We start from the raw sequence: 26,825 nt of genomic DNA, 5'->3' as shown, positions 1-26,825 counted from the left end.
GTGGTGGTGAGCCGTCTTCTTGAACCGCTGCAGTCCATTTGGTGAAGGTACTCCCACAGTGCTGTAAGAACATAGAAACATAGAAAATAGGTGCAGGATTAGGCCATTTGGCCCTTCGAGCATGCACCACCGTTCAATAATATCATGGCTGATTATTCTCTTAGCACCCCTTTCCTGCTTTCTCTCCATATCCCTTGATCCCTTTAGCCGTAAGGGCCATATCTAACTCCCTCTTGAATATATCCAATGAACTGGCATCAACAACTCTCTGCGGCAGGGAATTCCACAGGTTAACAACTCTCTGAGTGAAGATGTTTCTCCTTATCTCAGTCCTAAATGGCCTACCCCTTATCCTAAGACTGTGTCCCCTGGTTCTGGACTTCCCCAACATCGGGAACATTCTACCCGCATCTAACCTGTCCCGTCTCGTCAGTGAACATAAGAACTAGGCCAGGAGTAGGCCACACGGCCCCTCGAGCCTGCGCCGCCATTCAATAAGATCATGGCTGATCTTCTACCTCAACTCCACTTTCCTGAATTTTTCCCATATCCCTTGATTCCCTTAATATCCAAAATCTATCGATCTCCAGCTTGAATATACTCAAAGCCTGAGCCTCCACAGCCCGCTGGGGTAGAGAAATCCAAACATTCACCACTCTCTGAGTGAAGAGGTTTCTCCTCATCTCAGTCCTAAATGGCCAAGCCCTTATTCTGAGACTGTAACCCCTGGTTCTATACTCCCCAGCCAGAGAAACATCCTCCCTGCATCAACCCTGTCAAGCCTTGTAAGAATTTTGTATGTTTCAATAAGATCACCTCTCATTCTTTTAAAATCTGGAGAATATAGGCATAGTCTGCTCAATCTCTCCTCATAGGACAGTCCCCCCATCCCAGGAACCAGTCTGGTGAACCTTCGTTGCACTCCCTCTATGGCAAATATATCCTTCCTTAGGTAAGGAGACCAAATCTGTACACAATACTCCAGGTGTGGTCTCACCAGGGCCCTATATAATTGAAATAAGATAGCTTTACTCTTATACTCAAATCCTCTAGTAATGAAGGCCAACATAGCATTTGCTTGCTGTACCTGTATGATAACTTTCAGTGCTTTGTGTACAAGGACACCCAGGTTCCTCTGAACACCAACATTTCCCAATCTCTCACCGTTTAAAAAATACTCTGCTTTTCTATTTTTCCCACCAAAGTGGATAACTTCACATTTCTCCACATTATATTCCATTTACCATGTTCTTGCCCACTCACTTAGCCTGTCTATATCCCCTTGAAGCCTCTTTGCATCCTCATCACAACTTACACTCCCACCTAGCTTTGTATCATCAGCAAACTTGACTATATTACATATGGTTCCATCTTCTAAATCATTGATATAGATTGTGAATAGCTGGGGCCCAAGCACTGATCCTTGTGGCACACCACTAGTTACCCGAATATGACCCATTTATTCCTACTCTCTGTTTTCTATCCGTTAACCCACCCTCAATTCATGCTAATATATTACCCCAATCCTACTGTCTGTTTTCTGTCTGTTAACCAGTCCTCAATCTATTGTGTATGGAGAAAGAGTCAGACTGAACACTGTGAGCTCAAAGTGAAGTGTGACCTTAGTCTTTTATTGCAGGTTTCCAGAGTGCTTCTCCAACCTGTGAAGCCTTCTTAAATACCTGTGCTCCCAAGGGATTATGGGATTGTTTGGGACTCCGGGGAATGTGCCCTCTGGTGGCTGTACAGAGTAAATACAAGTCCACATATATAACATAATCCATGCTAGTTTATTAGCTCCAATCCCATGACCCCTAATTCTGTTTAATAACCTTTTGTATGGCACCTTATTGAATGCCTTCTGAAAATCCAAATACACCACATTTACTGATTCCCCCTTATCTATTCTACTAGTCACACCTAAAAAACTTTAACAGATTTGTCAAAGATGATTTTCCTTTCATAAATCCATGTTGATTCTGCCCAATCCTATTATCATTTTCAAAGTGCCCTGTTACCAGGTCCTTAATAATAGATTCTAGCATTTCCCTATTACTGATGTCAGGCTAACTGGTCCGTAGTTCCCCGTTTTCTCTCTCCCAACCTTTCTTAAATAGCGGGATTACATTTGCTACCTTCTGCGGGAACCGTTCTAAAATCTTTGGAATTTTGGAAGATGACAACTCTATAGCCACCTCTTTCAAAATCCTAGGATGTAGGCCATCAGCTCCAGGGAGGGAGGGAGTGGCAGAATTTTGACCCAGCGACGATGAAGGAACGCCGATATGTTTCCAAGTCAGGCAGGTGTGTAACTTGGAGGGGAACTTGCAGGTGATGGTGCTCTCATGCGCCTGCTGCCCTCTAGGTGGTAGAGTTTGCGGGTTTGGGAGGTGCTGCCGAAGAAGCTGTGGCGAGTTGCTGCAGTGCATCTTATAGTTGTAGTCAAAGGTTGTGGATCAGCCTGGGGATGGTTATTGGTGGTGTCCCACAGCGATCAGTGTTATACCCACTACTGTTCACTGCTTTCATTCACAAGCTGTTCAATGTGCTGAGGGTATGATCAGCAAATTTGTAGATGATCCTAATGGCTCAACAAAGAAATCTGGAGGGTAGACTTACCTTTGTGGGTTGGAATTTTAATGTTTCTGGCTTGAGGTAATCCTGCAATGCCATGCCCATCGATTGGATAGCCCTAATATAAAAACAGAAAATGCTGGAAATCTCAGCAGGTCAGTTAGCATCTGTGGAGAGAAACAGAGTTAACGTTTCGGGTCTGTGACCTGGATAAGATTGAATAACCCTAGTTGGACAAGCAGCAAGAATCTTATCAGTACTTTGTGCTGGTAAGCTGTGCAGCTTCAGATGATTGAAGCCCAGCAGTATCCCTTCGCTGGTTGTCTCGAAGTCTTAGCTCAACCAACTTGCATCTTACGCTCTGGGAATTTCAGCAGGCTAATACCCAGAGGGGAAGAGGTAGATGCAGCTTGAATTGAAGGCTCTTAATCGGACTGGAGAAGTTCCATGTGTGTCTGACACCCAAATGACCAAAATAACAATGCCAAGTGATAATTGGAAACATCAAAAGATGTCAGTGTGTCGGAACTTCTCATTTAAGAAAATAGAAAGAAAATTACATTTATAATTTTATCACAGGCATCTTGCATCTGTTCTGATAGCAACTTAGGAAGAAGAGTCGGACATTCAGCTCTTCGAGCTTGTTCTGCCATACAATTAGATCATGCTTGATCTATATCTCAACTCCATTTACCCGCCTTGGATCCATATCCCTTAATACCCTTGCCTAACTATCTATCTCAGTTTTGAAATTTCCAATTGAACACCAGCATCCTCAGCCTTTTGGGGAAGAGAGTTCCAGATTCCCACTACCCTTTGTGTGAAGAAGTGCGTCCTGACATCATCGCTGAACGGCCTGGTTCTAATTGTAAGATTATGCCCCCTTGTTCTGGAATAGCATTACTGTATCATTATTAGCTGCCTAGAAGACGAGGCCAATGAATTGATTTACCTTTCTGATGCTCTACCTTGTCCATTCGTCTCATTACCACTAACTCTGAGTTTGTCAGCTCCTGTGCCAGTACACACTCCCACATACCTTGAAAACCCTTGGTGATAAATTAGTTTTCTAAAGCAACTGAGAATGCTGGAAACCTGAAATTAAACTGAAAATGCTCAAAATGCCCAGGCAGCTAAAAACTTCTCAGTGTTTCCGACATGACTCTTCTTCAAAACTCAATGGCAACTCGATTGCAATATTTCTTTTTAAGTATTATCTTTCCTTTAAATGGTTCCTCTTGTTTAGTCTGCCTGGACCTGCTATCTACATGACTGAGCGAGCAGATGGATTTCTGTTCCTACACTCTGTTCCTCCACTACCCCTGTCACTAGTCACCAATAGATGCGTGTAGCTCCCTAGATGCGACGCTTCCCTCCAATCAGTCCTTCTCCCTGCAGGCCGATAGCACAGCCTCTGCTCTGTACCTCTATGCTTGGTATGGCACCTATTGATAATTGGGTTGCATGAACATTGAGCACCTACACAACATCAGTTAAAGCTAATTGCACTGCCCTGCTCTCTCCCCATAACCCTGTACCTTCCTCTGCTTTAAATATGTATCCAATTTTCCCTTAAAAAGTGCAACAGTTTCTCCCTCAGCCACAGCCTGAGACAAATCATTCCATGCTCCAACAACCTACTGCATAAACTATTTCTCCTAACCTCTGTCAATACACTATTTAAATCCATGCCTCTGCAACACTGACTTCCCACCCAGAGGAAATAGATCTTCCCGATTTACTCTGTCAAAACCCGCCATAATTTTAAATCTGTTAATTAATTCTCCTCTTGATCTTCACTGTTCCAGGGAAAACCATTCCAGTATCTCAAATCTTTCCTTGTGACTATAGTTCCCCATCCCTGGCACCACCCTGGTGAATTTATGCTGTACGCCCTGTGACTTTAATGTCCGTTCTGTAACGGGATACTCAAAACTGCACATGGAACTGTGGCCTGAGCAATGGTTTGTATAAATTCATCATTTTTTTTTACTCTTGTACTCTGCCTTTTATTTCATCATCATCATCATCATCATCATAGGCAGTCCCTCGAAATGAGGATGACTTGCTTCCACGCCAAAAAGGGATAGGTTCACAGGTGTTTCATTAAAGGACCTAATATTCCAGATCCTGAACTACAACTTGAAGGGTGGAAGATGCCTATGCGTGGATTTTTTTAACGTGTGGTGGCCATTGCACACCAGCCACCACACGGGCTTGACAGAGCTAGGTCTTGGTCCAGTGGCAAGGATTACCCCAGACAACTGGAGACCAGCTCTGCTGCACAGGCCGAGTGCGCACACATATCGCAGTGTGGGCTGGCCCGTGCTGCCCCTGGCCCCTCGCCTCTTCTGGACCCGAACTCGCACCTCTCCCGGGTCCTGATCACATCCCTCTACAATCTCTCGCTGCTCCTTTGCCCCGACCTCGCCGCTCCTGCTGTACCTGTCCACGCTCCAATCACTGACCATCAGCGGCAGGTCGGGGCCATAAAAGGAGCGGCGAACGACGGCCATGGGCAGCATGGTGGCGTACCACTTCAAGGTACAGCACGAGCTTGTGCAGGAGGGTGATGGCATCAAGGCCTTTTATGTATTATGGCTTTATCTATCTGCACTTGCCCTTTGAGGGAATTATGTATTTCAACTTCTAGGTGCCTCTTTTCATCAACATCTTTCAACATTTTTCCTTGGAGTGTATAATGTATTCCTAAAATGTATTGCCTCATACATTTCCACATTAAATTGCATCTGTCGCTTGTCTGCCCATTCTGCTAATCCATCTATGGCTCCTTGAAGACTTTTACTGGTTTGCTATTTTGCTGAACTTCTGTGCCGGTAGCAAAATTTGGGATTGGACCTTGGACACAAGTAACTCAATCATCTATATAGACTGAGAAATAAGTGGATCCACCACTGACCACTTACAACCTTTCAAAAAGACTCTTCTAATTTGGTAAACATAACTTGCCTTTAACACATCCGTGATGGTTCATCTTAATTAACCTACGCATTTCTAAGTGCTCATTAATTCTATTTTACGGAATACTTTGTGACATTTCAACAACATGGTATGATGTTGATAGAATGATTACAGCACAGAAGGAGGCCAATCGTTGACCACTACTCTCTTTTTGTCACTTAGCCAATTTCGTATCCATGCTGCGTAAAATTCCGTGATTTTCAACTTTGCTGGTGATCCTATTATGTGGCACTTTATCAAATACCATTTGGAAGTCCATGTTCACCACATCAACCGCATTGCCCAAATCAACCCGCTGTTACCTCATCAAAAAACTTAATCCAGTTAGTTAAGCACGATTTGCCTTCAACAAATCCGTGCTGGCTTTCCTTAATTAATCCACGTGACTGTTTATTTTGTCCATGATTATTGTTTCTAAAAACTGCCCCACCACCGAGGTTGCTCCACAAATGCAAAGTTTATTGTTGTTGTAACATTCGTTGCTGCCAGGCTGCCCTAACTTTATGTGTTTAAAAATACTGACACCTTGTAATATAAGCATTAAAAATATATCCAGCATTTAAAAATAAATCTTTCATTTTTCTGTATTCTCAAGGAAGTAGTATTTCATGTATAAATCCCAATTTTGATGAGTTCACAGCCAGCTTACAAAGAGCCTAACATTTCATAAATACTTTATTGTTGAGAAACTTTCATTCCCATTTCCCCCAAGGTGCCATCTTCTTTGTGTTTCAAGATACAAATGTGAACTAGTAAATGTGGCAAGAATAACATACATTCATCATCTTAATATCCATCTCTTTACCAAACAAGCTAAGTGTTTTAAAAATTCTTTCATGCTTTAAGAATTAATAAAACTTGATTGGTGCTGATGTGAATTGCCAATTTAAAAAATATATATAAATTTTTTCAGGGATAAAACCAGTATTTTAAAATGTATTATTGAAGCCAACTTTGATAGCTTGTTATTAAAATCACATTTACTGCTCATAAAAGTAGACTTCAAAGCATCAAAAATCCACACATCACAGGCCAGAATTTCTTCTCACTGCATGTCTTTGGATCGTTTATTGCACTAAAACAAGTAAAATGTCGAGTTGGTGGGGGGGAAGGGTGATGGAGGGGGAAGGGGGTGGGGTGGGGGTGAGAGGGGGTTGGGGGGGAGGGGGAGGGGGTTTGAGGGGGGGTGGGTGGCGTGGAGTGGGCCGAGGTGTCTTCCCATCAAAATACAATTCCAGAAAATTATCAAGTCTCACCAAGTATTTACAGCACAGGTCCGTGTCGGCTTTTATGCTCCACATGAGCCTCCTCTCACCCCTCTTCTAACGATATCATAGAAACATAGAAATATAGAAAATAGGTGCAGGAGTAGGCCATTCGGCCCTTCGAGCCTGCACCGCCATTCAATGAGTTCATGGCTGAACATGCAACTTCAGTACCGTACCCGATTCCTGCTTTCTCGCCATACCCCTTGATCCCCCTAGTAGTAAGGACAACATCTAACTCCTTTTTGAATATATATAGTGAATTGGCCTCAACAACTTTCTGTGGTAGAGAATTCCACAGGTTCACCACTCTCTGGGTGAAGAAGTTTCTCCTCATCTTGGTCCTAAATGGCTTACCCCTTATCGTTAGGTTCTGGACTTCCCCAACATTGGGAACATTCTTCCTGCATCTAACCTGTCGAAACCCGTCAGAATTTTAAACGTTTCTATGAGATCCCCTCTCATTCTTCTGAACGCCAGTGAATACAAGCCCAGTTGATCCAATCTTTCTTGATATGTCAGTCCCGCCATCCCGGGAATCAGTCTGGTGAACCTTCGCTGCACTCCCTCAATAGCAAGAATGTCCTTCCTCAAGTTAGGAGACCAAAACTGTAAACAATACTCCAGCCGTGGCCTCACCAAGGCCCTGTACAACTGTAGTAACACTCCCTGCCCCTGTACTCAAATCCTGTCGCTATGAAGGCCAACATGCCATTTGCTTTCTTCACCACCTGCTGTACCTGCATGCCAACCTTCAATGACTGATGTACCATGACACCCAGGTCTCGTTGCACCTCCCCTTTTCCTAATCTGTCACCATTCAGATAATAGTCTGTCTCTCTGTTTTTACCACCAAAGTGGATAAGCTCACATTTATCCACATTATACTTCATCTGCCATGCATTTGCCCACTCACCTAACCTATCCAAGTCACTCTATAGCCTCATAGCATCCTCCTCGCAGCTCACACTGCCACCCAACTTAGTGTCATCTGCAAATTTGGAGATACTACATTTAATCCCCTCGTGTAAATTAATGTACAATGTAAACAGCTGGGGCCCCAGCACAGAACCTTGCGGTGCCCCACTAGTCACTGCCTGCCATTCTGAAAAGTACCCATTTACTCCTTTTTGCTTCCTGTCTGCCAACCAGTTCTCAATCCACATCAGCACACTACCCCCAATTCCATGTGCTTTAACTTTCACATTAATCTCTTGTGTGGGACCTTGTCGAAAGCCTTCTGAAAGTCCAAATACACCACATCAACTGGTTCTCCCTTATCCACTCGAATGGAAACATCCTCAAAAAATTCCAGAAGATTTGTCAAGCATGATTTCCCTTTCACAAATCCCTGCTAACTTGGACCTATCATGTCACCCCTTTCCAAATGCGCTGCTATGACATCCTTAATAATTGATTCCATCATTTTACCCACTACCGATGTCAGGCTGACCGGTCTATAATTCCCTGTTTTCTCTCTCCCTCCTTTTTTTAAAAGTGGGCTTACATTGGCTACCCTCCAATGGGACTCCATAGGAACTGATCCAGGGTCTATGGAATGTTGAAATATGACTGTCAATGCATCCGCTATTTCCAAGGCCACCTCCTTAAGTACTCTGGGATGCAGTCCATCAGGCCCTGGGGATTTATCGCCCTTCAATCCCATCAATTTCCCCAACACAATTTCCCGACTAATAAGGATTTCCCTCAGTTCCTCCTTCTTACTCGACCCTCTGGCCCCTTTTATATCCGGAAGGTTGTTTGTGTCCTCCTGAGTGCATACCGAACCAAAGTACTTGTTGAATTCGTCTGCCATTTCTTTGTTCCACGTTATGACTTCCCCTGATTCTGACTGCAGGGGACCTATGTTTGTCTTTACTAACCTTTTTCTCTTTACGTATCTATAGAAGCTTTTGCAGTCTGTTTTAATGTTCCCTGCAAGCTTCCTCTCGTACTCTATTTTCCCTGCCCTAATCAAACCCTTTGTCCTCCTCTGCTGAGTTCTAAATTTCTCCCAGTCCCCGGGTTCGCTGCTATTTCTGTCCAATTTGTATGCGACTTCCTTGGCTTTAATACTATCCCTGATTTCCCTTGATAGCCACGGTTGAGCCACCTTCCTTTTTTTATTTTTACACCAGACAGGGATGTACAATTGTTGTAGTTCATCCTTGTGGTCTCTAAATGTCTGCCATTGCCCATCCACTGTCAACCCCTTAAGTATCATTCGCCAATCTATCCTAGCCAATTCACACCTTCATACCTTCAAAGTTACCCATCTTTAAGTTCTGGACCATTGTCTCTGAATTAACTGTTTCATTCTCCATCCTAATGTAGAATTCCACCATATTATGGTCACTCTTCCCCAAGGGGCCTCGCACAATGAGATTGCTAATTAATCCTCTCTCATTACACAACACCCAGTCGAAGATGGCCTCCCCCCTAGTTGGTTCCTCGACATATTGGTCTAGAAAACCATCCCTCATGCACTCCAGGAAATCCTCCTCCACCGTATTGCTTCCAGTTTGGTTAGCCCAATCTATATGCATATTAAAGTCATCCATGATAACTGCTGCACCTTTATTGCATGCACCCCTAATTTCCTGTTTGATGCCCTCGCCATCATCACTACTACTGTTTGGAGTCTGTACACAACTCCCACTCATGTTTTTTGCCCTTTGGTGTTCTGCAGCTCTACCCATATAGATTCCACATCATCCAAGCTAATGTCCTTCCTAACTATTGCATTAATCTCCCCTTTAACCAGCAATGCTACCCCACCTCCTTTTCCTTTTATTCCATCCTTTCTGAATGTTGAATATCCTTGGATGTTGAGTTCCCAGCCCTGATCATCCTGGAGCCACGTCTCTGTAATCCCAATCACATCATATCTGTTCACATCTATTTGCACAGTTAATTCATCCACCTTATTACGGATACTCCTTGCATTAAGACACAAAGCCTTCAGGCTTGTTTTTTTAACATCCTTTGTCCTTTTAGAATTATGATGTAGTGTGGCCCTTTTTGTTTCTTGCCTTTGTTTACTCTGCCTTCCACTATTGCTTTTTACCTTTCTACCATCTGTTTCTGACTCCATATTACTTCGCCCTGTCTCGCTGCATAGGTTCCCATCCCCCTGCCATATTAGTTTAAACACTCCCAAACTACATTAGCAAATGTTAGCCCCAGGACATCAGTTCCAGTCCTGCCCAAATGCAAACTGTCCCTTTTGTACAGGTCCCACTTCCCCCAGAACTGGTTCCAATGTCCCAGGAATTTGAATCCCTCCCTCTTGCACCACTGCTCAAGGCACGTATTTATTCTAACTATCCTGCTCCCTCTACTCTGATTAGCACGTGGCACTGGTAGCAATCCAGAGATTACTACCTTTTGAGGTCCTACTTTTTAATTTAACTCCTAGTTCCCTAAATTCAGCTTGTCGGACCTCTTCCCGCTTCTTACCTATAGCGTTGGTACCTACATGTACCACGACAACTGGCTGTTCACCCTCCCTCTCCAGAATGCTCTGCAGCCGCTCCGAGACATCCTTGACCCTTGCACCAGGGAGGCAACATGCCATCTTGGAGTCTCGGTTGCGGCCGCAGAAACTCCTATTTATTCCCCTTACAATTGAGACCCCTATCACTATAGCTCTCCCACTCTTTTTCCCGCCCTTCTGTGTAGCAGAGCCACCCATGGTGCCATGAAGCTGGCTGCTGGTGCCTTCCCCTGGTAAGTCATCTCCCCCAACAGTATCCAAAACGGTATATCTGTTTTGGAGGGAGATGACCGCAAGCGACTCCTGCACTACCTTCCTGCTCTTGCCTTGTCTCTTGGTCACCCATTCACTATCTGTCCTAACCCTTACCTGCGGTGTGACCAACTCACTAAATGTGCTATCCACAACATTCTCAGCATCGCGCATGCTCCAGAGTGGAAGTCTCCCTGACTTCCCACATAGCACAGGAGGAGCATGACACGGGTCCGAGCTCTCCTGCCATGACTTAACCATTAAATTAATTTACTTACTAAAATTTACTTAAACACCAAACAGCTACTTAGTAGTTCGCTGCCAATTAAACCAATCTAAAAGTCAGTCTAAAAGAGAGTTATACTTACCAGTCGAATAGCCAAACACTTACCAGCTTGGCTGTGATATCACCTCTCGATTTCGCACCCCTCTATCTTTGTCTGCAGCTGGTTGGGCTGGTCTCTGGGCCTCATTCTCCTTCTCTCGTACACCTTATCAGCTGCTCTAGTGTCAGCACTGGTCGGAAAAATAAGACAAAACAGCACCTGTCACCCCCACTTGCCCGAACTCACCCACTTACCAAACTCACGAATGCCACTCTTTGCTGCTGCACCCCGTACTCTGCACGAGCTGCCTCTTTTTAACACTGTATCTAGGTCAGATGACTCATCTCTATTCCTTTCTCCCTCATCTGTTTATCTAGCTTCCCCTTGAATGTCTCTATGATATTCACATCAACTATTCCTTGTGGTGGCGAGTTGCACATTCTAACCATTCTCTGGGTGAAGAAGTTTCTCCTGAATTCCCTTTTGGATTTATTAGTGACTGTCCTATATTTATGGCCCGGAGTTCTAGTCTCATCTGCAAGTGGAAACATCTTCTCTACATCTACGCCATTCAATCCTTTCAGAATCTTGGAAGACCTCTAGCAGGTCACCCTTCTTCTTCTCTTTCCAACCTGTTCATTTATTTCCTGATAGTTATAACCTCTTTGTTCTGGCTAAAACTCACCAATCTACAGTATGACCCGTCCCACCACATGTAAGTCAGCATGGGTAAGTATGGCCAAAGTCTCTGTGCCTTTCCCCACATATTACCCCAAACCTGAACTCTGAGAATGCTGCCATTCTATCACCAGTAGTGGGTGGAAGGAGGGTGGAGTAGACAATTGCCCTAATTCAGAGGACCTAAAGGTACAGTAGGGGATAAAAGTCAGTGATGGCTCACTCTCTCTCACTCTCTCTCTAACCTCCTCCAGCCCAACAACCCTCAGACCTCTGTACCCCTCCAATTTCAGCCTCTTGCGCATCCTCGATTTTCATCGCTCCACCATTGGCGGCCATGCCTTCACCTGCCTGGGCCCCAAGCTCTGGAATTCCCTCCAAAACCTCTCCGCCTCTCTCTCCTCCTTTTAAGTCACTCTTTACAACCTTTCCCCTGCCTGGGCCTCTTTTGATTACCTGCCATAGGCTATGGACAAAGAGCAGGGGAATGGGACGAATTGGATAGCTCTTTCAAATTCAAAGAGCTGGCACATGATGGGCCAAATGGCCTCCTTCTGTGCTGTATCATTCTATGCTCAGTACAAGACTCTAGAGGCTATGTTACAGTTTTATAGTGCCGTGGTTCGATCAATACTTGTTAAATTCTCATTAATGTGCTACAACTCGGAACATATACACATTGGAGAGGATGCACATCAAAAGACCAATGTCTTTTGGAGTATTGTATATGAGTAATTTGAGACATGACGTGTGGTGAGTATAACATACTTGGGAGGGACAACTGACTTTGGACCTGTGGTTCCCAAAGCTCTCCATCACTGGGATTTTCCTCGCCTCGTGCCTGGGTCTGTTGTAGACTCACTGATAGAGACTCATCGCTGTGATTGGTGAACAACTCCACTGTCATCATATCCTGTTATCACCAGGATGGAAGAAGGCGGACTCGAGGGTCCTTAGTCTTTTTTCATTGAGCATTTCCTATGTTCCTAAGTATAAAGGGGTTGAGGTACTAGGAAAGATGGGAGAAGACCAAGCTCTACAGTCTGGAAAGAAGGTCAAAGGGCATCTTAGCGATGCATTGAGCATATTAAATAATACAGATGTGGAATATTACTTCAAGTTAAACCAGAAAAGTAGGATCAGAGGACATAAATGTAAATGAATGAAAGATAAATTTAAAAACTCTCGGGAGGAATTTCTTAGCTTGGAGTGATAAATGTTTGGAGTAATTTGCCAGACGGACAATTGGAGGAGAACTACATTAGGAGATGTTGAAGATGGATGCTGGCCTGTAGAAGTTAGGGCAGTGGGAGAGGGGCCGGATAACCCAAATACCCTTTACTTGTTGTTGATTGTTGTTATTTTGCATGCCCAATTCTATGTGTATGTAACAGAATGTATCCGGGACTTAGTGCCTGTTAGGACATGGGTAGCCGAGTTTTCGATGACCTCAAGTTTACATAGGGTAGAATGTGATAGGCCAGCCAGGACTGCATTGGAATAGTCAAGTCTTGAGGTAACAAAGGCATGGATGAGGGTTTCAGCAGCGTCATGAGCATCACGGTCCAGCAACTGATTATCCAGACTGTTGTTAGTAAAACCTCGATAACATTCACCTGCTGCAATGGACATTTCTTTGCATCGAGCTGTAATTGATCCAAGGCCGAGCACGCAACATTAGTGATGCAGCACAGATCAATACTACTGGTGATGGCTGGATGGATCATTGTGTCCTGATGTAATTCAGCAGATGGTTATATACCCAGGTTACGTTAACACAGGCATGGCTATAAAAAAGCAGACCAAGGGTTTTACTAATGCCAGTCTGTATAATCAGGTGCTGGACCGTGACTCTCATGACGAGAAATCCAGAGTTTGAATTCAGGCTTTGCTATTTCAATGCTAACAGAATCTGGCAACTTGAATTTATATAATGCCTTTAACATGGTTAAAAACATCCTAAGACACTTCACAGGAGTATAACTAAGGTTTATTTCTAGAGGTATAGAAGAGGATATTTCCACTCATAGGGGAAACTTAAACTACTGGACATAGTCTCAGAATAAGGGACCGCCCATTTAAAACTGAGATGAGGAGGAATTTCTTCTCTCAGAGGGTTATAAATCTGTGGAATTTTCTGCCCCAGAGAGCTGTGGAGGCTGGATCATTGAATATATTTAAGGCGGAGCTATACGGGAATAAAGTGTTATGGGGAGCGGGCAGGGGAGTGGAGCTGAGTCCATGATCAGATCAGCCATGATCTTATTCAATGGCTGAGCAGGCTCGAGGGGGCATAGGGCCTACTCCTGCTCCTATTTCTTATGTTCTTATGTTATGTTCTTATGAAAAGTAGGGAAGTTATGCTAAACCTGTATCGAACCTTGGTCAGACCACACGTGGAGTACTGCTTACAGTTATGGTCGCCATATTATAAAAGGGATTTAGAGGCACTGGAGAGGGTGCAGAGAAGATTTACAAGGATGATACCAGAAATGCGAGTGTTTACATATCTGGAAAGGATGAACAGGCTGAGTCTCTGTTCTCTTGAAAAAAAGAAGGCTGAGGGGTGACCTAATAGAGGTCTTTAAAATTCTGAACGGATACAGAGAGAATGTTTCCACTTGTGGGGAAGAGCAAAACTAGAGGCCATCAATATAAGATAGTCACCGAGAAATCCAACAGGGAATTCAGAAGATTCTTCTTTACCCAAAGAGTGGTGAGAATGTGGAACTCGCTGCCACAGGGAGTGGTGAAGCAAATAGTATAGATGTATTTAATGGGGAGGCTGGATAAGCATATGAGGGAGAAGGGAATAGAGGGTTATGCTGATAGATTTAGATGAGGAAAGACGGGAGGAGGATGGAGTGGTTGGGCCGAATGGCCTGTTTCTGTGTTGTATATCCGATGTAATCCTATGTAAACTTGCATATTGAAATATTTTAATCTGTACCCAATGTTAGTCGTAGCAATAATTTTTGAGGAAAATGCTTTTGGGCCGCACTGTTATTTCTCACAAACGATCATTTTTCATTTTCAGAGGTGTGAAATGCCTTAGGGATTAAAATTGCTGATCACGCCCAGGAAGGAGCCATTAACATTACTTCAGTGTGAGTGACCATTCTGCAGGCAGCGCTCATTATTTTTGGCTTCCATCTACAGCCAGCACCATAGGCTAGTGGAAGGGAAGGTAGCCAGGCCAATAGATGCTACCTGTCAACAGCCAACAATGAAAGGTTTCTAATCACCACTCAGCCCAGAAGTGGCAATCGCTGGAGATAGCATCTTCAGTCCCACTAGATAACATTACCCGTGCCCTCCAACAGTGAATCACAGGGCCTGAATTTGCAGGCGAACCTACCCCTCTGCCTCCAGAGGTTTGGAGGCTCATGTTCCTGCTCACGTGTAAAGGCCCACCCATCTCAGGGGCACACGCAGCTCGCCAGCACCCCTAGGATCACGTGGACCAGCCCAACTTATTAGAAAGGGGGAATTCCCATTCTGCTTATGGGGTTCTATTTATATACGGAATCTGTTATGTATGTAACTATGTAATACTCGCCACCAAAGGGCACGACTGTTGGAGTCCTAATATCATCTGCACACATGTGCAGGGCCAGTATCAAAGGTTGGCTGCCATGTTGTTTAGGCACTCTGGAGTTATAATAAAGAAGACTAATGTCACATTAAGTTTAGCTCACAGTACTTAGCCTCGTGGAGTTCTTCTACACACAACAGAATCTCCATAAGCTTAATTGGAATCATCAAAAAAACACAATTTTGACGCAACTTAATGAAAACAAAATCATTACATGGCTAAAATGAATTAAAACAATTAAATTTTTTGAAAAAGAGATGTAAACATTTTAAATGGGCTAAAAACAACTAAACTAATTTTAAAGTTTTTTAACATTTAAAAAATGTTTTAAAATATTTATTTAAACTCTACGCTGGAAAAGCAGGCCCTACTCCTGCTTTTACCATGTGTAAGAGTTTCACCAGCATTTGCTGGGCAGTAGTTGGGCAAGTAGCCCAAAGCTCCGCGAGTGAATGTCCATTTCCCAGGAAGGCGGATGAAACTTAACAGATCGCAAGTTCTGGATGCTCGGGAATGCGCAGCGCATGCTGAAATGCAGTACTTGGTTCGTACGCGGAAAATCCGGGCTGTAGGTTTCTCTGGTCTTGATCTCTCCTCCAAAAATAGGATTTAATGCGTCCCTATCGCGATGGGTTCAGGGGAGAAAAGAGTCTGCGTGCTGGTGGCATACAGGAGTGGACTGGCCATATTAAAATATAATCGTGTTTTTGTAAAAGGCTGGTATTAGTAAAAGACCATGAGACTGTTTTAAGAACACAACTGGTTCACACATGTCCTTTACGGAAGGACACTTGCCGCCCTTACCCGGCTTGGCCTATATGTGCTGCAGATGCTGAACATCCAAAATAAAATTAAAAAGTGCTGGAACTACTCAGCAGATCAGGCAGCATCTGTGGGGAGAGAGAAACAGAGTTAACCTTTCAGATTAATGATTCTGCTTTTGTCATGTCATATCATCATCATCATAGGCGGTCCCTCGAATCGAGGAAGAGTTGCTTCCACTCTAAAAATGCGTCCTTAGGTGACTGAACAGTTCAATACGAGAACCACAGTCCCTGTCACAGGTGGGACAGATAATCGTTGAGGGAAAGGGTGGGTGGTACTGGTCTGCCGCACGCTCCCTCCGCTGTCTGCGCTTGACCTCTGCACGCTCTCAGCGATGAGTCTCGAAGTGCTCAACGCCCCCCCAGATGCACCTCCTCCACCCAGGGTGGTCTCAGGCCAGGGACCCCCAGGCATCAGTACAGCTCCTCCAGACCGATAATTTGTTTCTTTACTGGTCCCATTATCACCTCCTTTTGCCTTCCACCATCATTCCTTTTGTCATTTAATCTCTCCTGCCTTGAGTTGTGTTCAGTTTTGTGATCATATTGTGTTCAGTTTTGGTCTCCTAATCTGAGGAAGGACGTTCTTGTTATTGAAGGAGTGCAGCGAAGGTTCACCAGACTGATTCCCGGGATGGCAGGACTGACATATGAGGAGAGACTGGATCGACTGGGTCTGTATTCGCTGGAGTTTTGAAGAATTAGAGGGGATCTCATAGAAACATATAAAATTCTGACAGGACTGGACAAGTTAGATGCAGGAAGAATGTTCCCGATGTTGGGGAAGTCCAGAACCAAGGGTCACAGTCTAAGAATAAGGGGTAAGCCATTTAGGACTGAGCTGAGGCAAAACTTCTTCATTCAGAGAGTTGTTAACCTGTGGCATTCTCTACCGCAGAGAGTTGTTGATGCCAGTTCATTAGATGTATTCAAGAAGGAGTTAGATATGGCCCTTACAGCTAAAGGGATCAAGGGATATGGAGAGAAAGCAGGAAAGGGGTACTGAGGTGAATGATCAGCCATGTTATTGAATGGTGGTGCAGGCTCGAAGGGCTGAATGGCCTACTCCTGCACCTATTTTCTATGTTTCTATGTTTCCACCCTATCACAGACCTTCCCTTTTGCTCTTTCCTCCCTGTTATGTATGTAACCCTTGGCAACCTGTATCATCACCACCACCAGAGGGCCTACCTGTTGGAGTCCCAAGGGATCCCAGCATCCCTTGGGAGCACTGTAAATAAGCAGTGTTAGTGTGAATGTTTTCTCAGAAGAATCACTCAACACTCAGAGTCGGTTCCAACGCCAATGCGGCCTTTATTTTCGCATGCGGGGAGGAAGCCTCAGGACTGGATCCAGGCACTTCTCTCCAACGAACAAAGAAACTCATCAATATTTATATGTTTTACAATAGTTCTTTACAGTTACTCAGCCCACTTTGGCTGGACACAATCCAATCATAACGATTATAGATTACATATAGGTTTCTTTAACCCAGTAGAATTCCCCTGATACCTCAGGGGCTGTATGTTCGGTTTTTGTCAGCTCGGGCTGATTAATGACCTCATTATGTGAGGCAGGTTCTCCCCTTATCTCTGTTCCTCGGGGCTCGGCTGTGTGAAGTCACTGATTATACCAGTGTACTATAATGGTTCGTTATAATTATCTTGTATCCAAGGCATTCCTGGTAGTGGGCCTCACAGGGTCATTGCTCGGTCATTGCTCGGTCAGCCCCAGTTCATTACTTGACTAACGGGGTTCCCATCATGCTTGGGCAGCCATTTTATATGTGGCCACTTTAAACCTATATGAGTTTAGATATATTCAGCAGGTGCCTAATGCCTAGTGTTTTGATATATTCAGCAGGTGCCTAATGCCTACAACAATTCCCCCCTTTCGGTAAAGGGACTAGTCCTAGTCCCCCTTTAACCGACCGCCCTACTTTTATTAGATTTTGTGCACGGCCCGGTACTCCCTGCCTCAACATGCTGGCCAGTCACGCGGTTTCAGGAGTCCCGGTTGCTTAAATCAAAGTAACAAAGGCCAAATCCTCCTGCCCCTTTATTAGACAGGCTTGTTTAGTATTTGGGGACTGGTCATGGGTCCCTCTTTGTCGTGCTTGGTGCCTGCATGCCTGGCAGACCATTATGCCCCATGTTATTGCTAAGATCAATTGTATCCCGACCAGTATGTGTGAAATTATTCGAATCCAAGGATGGATGTTCACATTTATTCCCCAGTCCCAGACCTTTCTCCACCAACTCTGACTTTGTAAGTCTACATCGATATCTTCTTCCAGTACTTTGATTTTAGTTTGCAGTTGGTGGTAGAGCTTTACGGATTGACCCACCCTGAGCCTCAATTCTTGTAATACTTCGGTTAGATGTGGGATAGGGACCTGCTCTGGCTCATCATAATCCTGCAAATGATCGTGGAGCTGATCGGTTACATTAATAACTTCGGGCTTCCGGCGCCTAACCTGGGTGATATGCGCTTGCCCGATATATTCAGCAGGTGCCTAATGCCTACAACAAGCAGGCTGTACCAACACTCTGGAGTTCAATTAAAGGAGCTAAGGTCACACTTACTCATTGCATACGGTACTCAGTTTCATCCTTTAATACGAGCGTAATACTCCCCTCCCCCTTTCACTGCCTGGACTTGCTGCAATCCTGTTACATCTCTAATTTCTTCCAGTTCTGACGAAGGGTCATGGACCTGAAACGTTAACTTTGTTTCTCTCTCTACAGATGCTGCCTGACCTGCTGAGTATTTCCAGCTTTCTCTGTAGTTAACTCTTAACTGCCCTCGTAGTAACTAGGGATGGATGGGTAATAAATGCTGGTCTTGCCAGAAATGTCTACAGCCTGACAATGAATTTTTAATAAGAATGGGAAATTGAGAGATTTCTGGAATGTCTCCATGAATGGTTCAGTAGCGCTGTATTATCGGCCCCCCCAAACCCCTTCCATGACAATCCCGCACCCTTTTGGAGGAGCAAGTCCACTTCTGATTTCGTAGTTTGTTTTTTCAGCTTAACACAGCTGAGGGAGTGCTGCACTGTTGGAGGTGCCGTTTTTCGGATCAGATGTTAAAACGTCTGCTCTCTCAGGTGGACGTAAAAGATCCCGCGGCACTATTTCGAAGAAGAGCAGGGGAATTATCCCCGGTGGCCTGACCAATATTTATCCCTCAATCAACATAATAAAAAAACAGATTCAGAGTCATTATCACATTGCTGTTTGTGGGAGCTTGCTCTGCGCAAGTTGGCTGCTGCGTTTCCTACATTACAACAGTGACTACACTCCAAAAGTACTTAATTGACTGTAAAGCGCTTTGAGACATCCGATGGTCGTGAAAGGCGCTATATAAATACAAGACTTTTATATGTGAGGTCTGTACACGAGCTTTTACATTATAGAAGTGTGGCCAATGAGCAACTCTCCTGCCGGGGGCTGCATGTAGATGTGCTGCCACACCTTGTTCTGCTGACAGCAGTGAATCACTTTTTCATTGGCGTTTTGCACCGGCTCAGAATTGCCAGTGTGTGACGGAGAAGAACACTGCATGGGAACGTAATCAAGGGAGGACAGGGCTTCTCTCCAAATATCGGAACTGAAAATTAACAGCTCCGTCCTTTCCCTTTATTGACCTTCCTTCGTGCAGTCTGCAGTGAACGGGTGGACAGAGTATCATCTAGATAACCGCAACGGAGGAGAGAGAGGTGCGGAGGTTTATGGAGGGAATCCCAGCACTTAGGGGCTAGAGAGCTGAAGGCATCGCCACCAATGGTGGGGTGAAGGAAGAGGATGATGGGACGAGGGGGGAGATGGACTGGAAGCCAGAGTTGAAGGAGTGTACTCTGAGATAATATAAAATAATTTGTATCTTTCAGTGTTGTTCACTAATCTGAGAGACTGATGGTGTATATCTGCTGTCCACAACCATTTTGTGTATTAATCCCTTTTGAATGGCATTAGTTACATTTCTTTAACACAGTGCTGTACTCCGTTTCAGGAAGAACAATTCTTGGACTTGGGGCTGTGTAAAGTCAGGTGACTGGAAAGTCGAAGGACTGCAGTTATACTGTTGGTCTTGCATTGGTGCAAACCAGATTTGGGATCGCAATCTTGCGGAAGTGGCAGTATTAACTGACTCGGTGCACTGAAGTGAGAGGTTACAGATCACTGAGTAGTTAGCCTTTGCACTTTTGTACTGGGTGCATTTCAAAAGCACCAAGGCTGCCGACTGGAACTTTCTAAAGTTGCTGTTTAATAATTTAATGTTAGGAGAAAGAAGATGCACCTGCCCATGCTGTCCTAGCATAAAATATTAGCCACCCAGTGTACGGCAACACAATGCACAGATCTCGTTTATTACTATGATACAGGCAGCGGGCGCATGGGAACACCATCACCTTCAAGTTCCCCTCCACATCACACACCACCCTGACTTGGAAATATATCGGCATTCCTTCATCGTCGCTGGGTCAAAATCCTGGAACTCCCTCCCTCACAGCACTGTGGGAGAACCTTGACCACAAGGACTGCAGCAGTTCAAGATGGCAGCTCACCACCACCTTCTCAAGGGCAATAAATGCTGGCTTTGTCAGCAACGCCCACATCTCAGCAACGATTAATAAAAAAAAAGTCCACAGTACACCTCTGGTCTGTCAGCTGTGTGTTGCATTCTATGGATATTGGTCTGAGATTGGTATCTCATCATCATCATAGGCGATCCCTCAAAACAAGGATGACTTACTGCCAAGCCAAAAAGGAATGAGTTCACAGGTGTTTCAATGAAGGACCTGACATTCAAGATCCTGAACAACACCCTGAAGAGTGGAAGGTGCCTGTGTGTGGATTTTTTTTAATGTGTGGTGGCCGTTGCACACCAACCACCACACGGGCTTGACAGAGCTAGGTCTTGGTCCAGTGGCAAGAATTACCCAAGATGACTGGAGACCAGCTCTGCTGCATGGACCTAGGGTGCACACATATCGCAGATTGGGCTGGCCCGTGCTGCCCCTGGGCCCTCGCTTCTCCTGGGCCCCAGTCACTTCCCTCTAGATTGGTATCTGCAGCATAACTGTAGCTATAGGCCTGCATCCTATGCTATTGGAAGTGTTTAGGAATTCCAAAACATAATTGGCGGTCAGCTGGATCTAAGCCTCAGTCTGCAATTATACAGGGCCTTGTTGAGACTGCACCTGGAGTATTGTGTGCAGTTTTGGTCTCCTTACCTAAGAGAGATATACTTGCCATAGAGGGAGTGCAGCGAAGGTTCACCAGACTGATTCCTGGGATTGCAGGACTGTCGTATGAGGAGAGATTGGGTAGACTAGAAGAATGAGAGGGGATCTCATTGAAACGTATAAAATTCTGATGGGGTTGGACAGACTGGATGCGGGGAGGATGTTTCCCCTGGCTGGGAAGTCTAGAACAAGGGGTCATAGTCTCAGGATATGGGATAGGAAATTTAGGATTGCGATGAGGAGAAATGTTTTCACTCAGAGGGTGGTGAACCTGTGGAATTCTCTACCACAGAAGGCTGTGGAGGCCAAGTCACTGAATATATTGAAGAGGGAGATGATAGATTTCTAGAACTAAAAGGCATCAAAGAGTATGGGGAAAAAATGGGAATATGGTGTTGAGATAGAGGATCAGCCATGATCATATTGAATGGCGGTGCAGACTCAAAGGGCCGAATGGCCTACTACTCCTATTTTCTATGTTTCTATGCTGCGTGCATTATATTTTTGGCGGAGCAGATCATTGTGCAGATTATCGTTCCACAAGTGAACAGCTTCACCGCTGCCTTCAATAAATAACAAAATCAGCTCGTCGGATTTTCACCAAAATTCATGTCCGACCTCAGCTCATCATACCTTGGCTTCCTCTGGATAGCTACAAGCTGGCATTGGATTGCTGTCCAGCTGTACACTTGTCACTTTAAATAAACTAATTTCCCCAGATTTGTCACCAGAAAATTCAGACTCCATGTTCCTTTGAAAATAGACGTGCTGGGAAAAAGTCTGTCTGAGGGCCTAAGTACAGTTACAACTTCACAGAATAAAAAGTTCTGAATAGGTTGTTGCAGTCTAAATGACACTTTTGCTTTTTGTCAAACTGATTGCAGGGTGGCAATGTATTTCCAGCTCATGTTTCTGAAGCTATCTGAGTGAAGTTTCTGCAATTCTAGTGCAATTGGAGTCAATAAAAGGAGTGTTATTGTGGAAATAAATGCATTGGCTGACAGAATATCCGCAGTTCAGTTGGATTTTATTTTAATGTTGAGGGCATGTTCAGAAACCGTTTTTGATTTGACACTGACATTTTCACGCAGGGCACAGATTTCCTTCATCGTTTCATTTGGAATCTTGGGCTTTATTTCAAAGGGGATGGAGTATAAAAGCAGGGAAGTCTTGCGACAGTTATACAAGGTATTGGTGAGACCACACTTGGAATACTGCGTGCAGTTTTGGTTTCCATATTTACGCAAGGATATACTTGCTTTGGAGGCAGTTCAGAGAAGGTTCACTAGGTTGATTCTGGAGATGAGGGGGTTGACTTATGAGGAAAGGTTGAGTAGGTTGGGCCTCTACTGATTGGAATTCAGAAGAATGAGAGGTGATCTTATAGAAACGTATAAGGTTATGAGGGAGCTTGACAGGGCAGATGCAGAGAGGATGTTTCCATTGATAAGGGAGACTAGAACTAGGGTGCATAATCTTAGAATAAGGTGCCGCCCATTTAAAACTAAGATGAGGAGGAATTGCTTCTCTCAGAGGATTGTGGATCTGTGGAATTCGCTGCCTCAGAGAGCTGTGGAAGCTGGGACATTGAATACATTTAAGACTGAGGTAGACAGTTTCTTAACCGATAATGGGATAAGGGGTTATGGGAGTGGGCAGGAAAGTGACCTGAGTCCATAATCGGATCAGCCATGATTGAATTAAATGGCGGAGCAGGCTCGAGGGGCCATATGGCCTATTCCTACTCCTGCTCCTTATGTTCTTATTTACAGAGCCTCCTCCGCAAGGCTCCTGAGACTCTGAGGACTGAATTTTCCCTAAAGCATTTTTTTGGCGTACTTGAAGAGTTAGGCCTGATTTTTTGGGGGCCCAAGTACGCAAAGAAAAATGTATCTAATTATCCCCGTTGGATTTCTTCATTTTGGCGTGGCCTAGTCCGCCCTTTAGTTTTGGGGGTGGAGCCTTGATGTGCACCAAAAAGATTGGGCTGCCATGGTAACCAGGGACACAATGCGAGCTGAGGCTGCAAAGTGAAGCATACAGCCAGCTCCCAACACATTAAAAGAATTGAAAAACACATAGCAGTAACTTCTCTCTCTCTGTCTCTCTGTCTCTCTGTGTCTCTGTCTCTCTCTCCGGACAACCTTCGGGCGGGGTTGGAGGTAAGTTACTGCTATGTGTTTTTCAACTCTTTCCCTGTGTCCGGACATCTGCTGCGCCACATACTCTGGCCTAATCAGAACTGGAGTAAATTTCAGCTGGCCAAACTTCCCTAAATGGCCAGAAGTGGCATAGATGGCTGGTTATGCCCCCTTTAGCTGAAAAAGAAACTCACTTTAAAAAAATCGTTACACTGTTACACTGGTGCAAATTGATTGGGGAACTGGTTTTTCAATTTAGGCCAAAAAGAACACCCTGCTCCAAAAAAATAGCACAAATCACCAGGGAAAATTGAGCCCTGAGTGTTTCCTATTCCTTCCCGCCACAACCTTAAGTTGTTTCTTAGCAGGACTTGTTTATTGTATCTTCCTTTTGGTTCCAAATACAGCCTTGGCGGAATGCAATGCGCCACCATTCTCTGACTTCACTCCACGCACCGCTGAAACATTGCATTGTTGGAATAGCATTTGTCTTTCTACTAAAATGGGAATTACTCATTTGTGGGCTGGGAGGTTAGGGGAAGGAGTATTGGTGAGCCGGAGTCCTCCGGTACTGAAGCAGCAGATCTTGGCGGTGAAATTGGCCATGGCGGGGGCGGGGGGGGCGACACGCAACGGGTGGTCTTTCATCAGTCGCCTGTTATAGGCCCCGCCTGATATTCTGTTCCAGTGATTGCAATAGGACTGAATATCGGTCGGAGCGAATTACAGGCAGCCGATGAGGTACCATCCAAGGTGAATTTCTACCCCCTTGTGTCCAATATCTGTGATACAGCAAGATCAGTGATACCAGTCGTATTGTGGCAATTAACTCTGAACTTTCTGGCCTCCACAGAATCACTGATGAGGAGGAATAAGAAGACTCGGAGGGTTGGGTTAAGTCTTGTCTACTTGTGTCCAGAAATTCAGGGGCCGAAATTCGGTAGCTAACGCCAGCTGAGAATGCCGGCATTGGGTGTTGACTGGGTGGCAGCGGCTTCATGCCGGCGTTAGGTGGTGTTGATGCCTGGTGCAAAATTCGGTTCTGGTTTCTCGAGGGCTATAAACCTGTAATGCCGTGATTTAAAGCTGCAATCCACTTCTCGGGCGTCAAAACTGAATTTCGGGGTTCCAGGCGGCAAGAGCCACCCGCCGTTAAAATCTGCACTCGGCTGGTGTCATCACCTCAAAATCAGCGATACCCAATTCCAATCCCTCAATCCTGAATTTTCTCCCTAGTTTGGGGGAGTTGAAGACTCTTTTGTGGCATGGTTTGGATGGCAACGATGGGGGCGGTGGGGGGACGATAAAGACCATGGTACCTCTGAGCACCTAGCTTTCTGTGCAGCACCTGTAAAGGCCTTGTGTTGTTATCACCATCTTAAACCCCAATGATTACCTCTTCAAATTGTGAACTTTCTTTTCAGCTTGTCCACCGGGGTCCTATAAGACGTCGGCTCGAGAAAGCGAGTGCTCTTGGTGCCCAGAGCATAGCTACACAGAGGAAGCAGGATCTGTGCAGTGTTACTGTAAGGCTGACTACTACAGACTGGCTTTGGACCCTCCATCAGCCCCTTGCACCAGTAAGTCTGCCAGTAATTAGTATTTCTTGCACGCTTTGATTGTAAGACAATGTGGAAGTAAGCTAAATTACTTTTCCAGGAAAGAAAAGTTCAGGTCAAAATTTAATGGTATTTCTGTAAGGCTGTAAATGTTCAGGAAGGGATTAGCTCTTTTACTTCTGCAGTGTGTCTTAGATCCTTCTGTATTTTCTTTTTACTCTGTGGTAGGAAATGTTCCCTCTTTCTTTGGGGGTGTATGGCCCCTTTAAGTGGCTGCGTGACCCATTCAAATATTTGTGCATGCACAGTTATTTCCATTGAAAAGCCAATGAGCAGCCTGCACAGGACCTCCAGATCGCTGCACGGCTGCACAGCTGAGCAGGAATGTTGGCGGTAATGGGTGTGCATTAGCTAAACTGCTAAACCTTGTGGCTGACAGCAGATAACAGATGAACCCCTTGTGTATGAATAGCTGGGGTCCAAGCACTAATACCAATAAGATTACCTTGTCATGTAGGCTGTGAATGGTAATGAATAAGTGCTGTTGTTCATTAAACAATAATCTACGATTGTGAGGAGGGATTTCAAGATGCAAGTTCATAACTTTTTCCCATTAGAATTGGTCTGTTTTACAAAACCTTTAAAGTTCTTTCATCTTTCAAATATTCAAATTTATTTTGCTCTGTCTCCTCCCTCCCCCACTTCTCGGTGTTGTTGGCTTGGAGTGGAAAGGGGTGGCCTGGACTGTGGACCAGGAATTGCTTGCCTCCCATCAAGAAAGTAAGGTGGTCTTACTCCCTGTATGGATGCATAGTCTCCTGCATCAAAATAGTGCCGCCTGGACTACTGATGACCCCGCGCATGCTCGCTATCGTCAGCATGCATAGAGACAGTATGTAGACAAGAAACATAGAAACATAGAAAATAAGAGCAGTAGTAGGCCATTCGGCCCTTCGAGTCTGCACTGCCATTCAATATGATCATGGCTGATCCTCTAGCTCAACACCATATTCCCACTTTTTTCCCATACCCCTTGATGCCTTTTGTTTCTAGAAATCTATCTCCCTCTTCAATATATTCAGTGACTTGGCCTCCACAGCCTTCTGTGGTAGAGAATTCCACAGGTTCACCACCCTCTGAGTGAAATCATTTCTCCTCATCTCTGTTCTAAATTTCCTCCCCCATATCCTGAGACTATGACCCCTTGTTCTCGACTTCCCAGCCAGGAGAAATATCCTCCCCACATCCAGTCTATCCAACCGGGAATTATAGACCGGTTAGCCTGACATCGGTGGTGGGGAAAATGTTGGAATCAATTATTGAAGATGAAATAGCAGCGCATTTGGAAAGCTGTGACAGGATCGATCCGAGTCAGCATGGATTTATGAAAGGGAAATCATGCTTGACAAATCTTCTATAATTTTTTGAGGATGTAACTAGTAGAGTGGACAAGGGAGAACCAGTGGATGTGGTGTATCTGGACTTTCAAAAGGCTTTTGACAAGGTTCCACATAAGAGATTAGTGTGCAAAATTAAAGCACATGGTATTGGGGGTAATGTATTGACGTGGAGAGAGAACTGGTTGGCAGACATGAAGCAGAGAGTCGGAATAAACGGGTCCTTTTCAGAATGGCAGGCAGTGACCAGTAGGATGCCGCAGGGTTCAGTGCTGGGACCCCAGCTATTTATAATATACATCAATGATTTAGATGAAGGAATTGAATGTAATATCTCCAAGTGTGCAGATGACACTAAGCTGGGTGGCGGTGTGAGCTGTGAGGAGGATGCTAAGATGCTGCAGGGTGACTTGGACAGGTTAGGTGAATGGGCAAATGCATGGCAGATGCAGTATAAGTTGGATAAATGTGAGGTTATCCACTTT

The 26,825-nt window shown here is 44.7% G+C and overlaps 1 protein-coding gene across 5 annotated transcripts in view; it reads left to right on the top strand.

Annotated features, from left to right (window-relative positions):
* LOC139279906 (ephrin type-A receptor 7-like) overlaps positions 1-26,825 on the top strand; it is a 634,755-nt gene that overhangs the window by 318,050 nt on the left and 289,880 nt on the right. For all 5 annotated transcript variants that reach the window (XM_070899215.1, XM_070899214.1, XM_070899217.1 and 2 more), the window contains one exon: positions 24,809-24,964. In XM_070899215.1, coding sequence (XP_070755316.1) covers positions 24,809-24,964 — 156 coding nt within the window. The remainder of the gene's footprint in view (positions 1-24,808; positions 24,965-26,825) is intronic.

This window comes from Pristiophorus japonicus, chromosome 14, assembly GCF_044704955.1.
Source record: "Pristiophorus japonicus isolate sPriJap1 chromosome 14, sPriJap1.hap1, whole genome shotgun sequence".
NCBI classification, from domain to species: domain Eukaryota; kingdom Metazoa; phylum Chordata; class Chondrichthyes; family Pristiophoridae; genus Pristiophorus; species Pristiophorus japonicus.
Note: the sequence above shows the minus strand (reverse complement) of the source record. Positions and strands in the feature narration are given on the sequence as shown.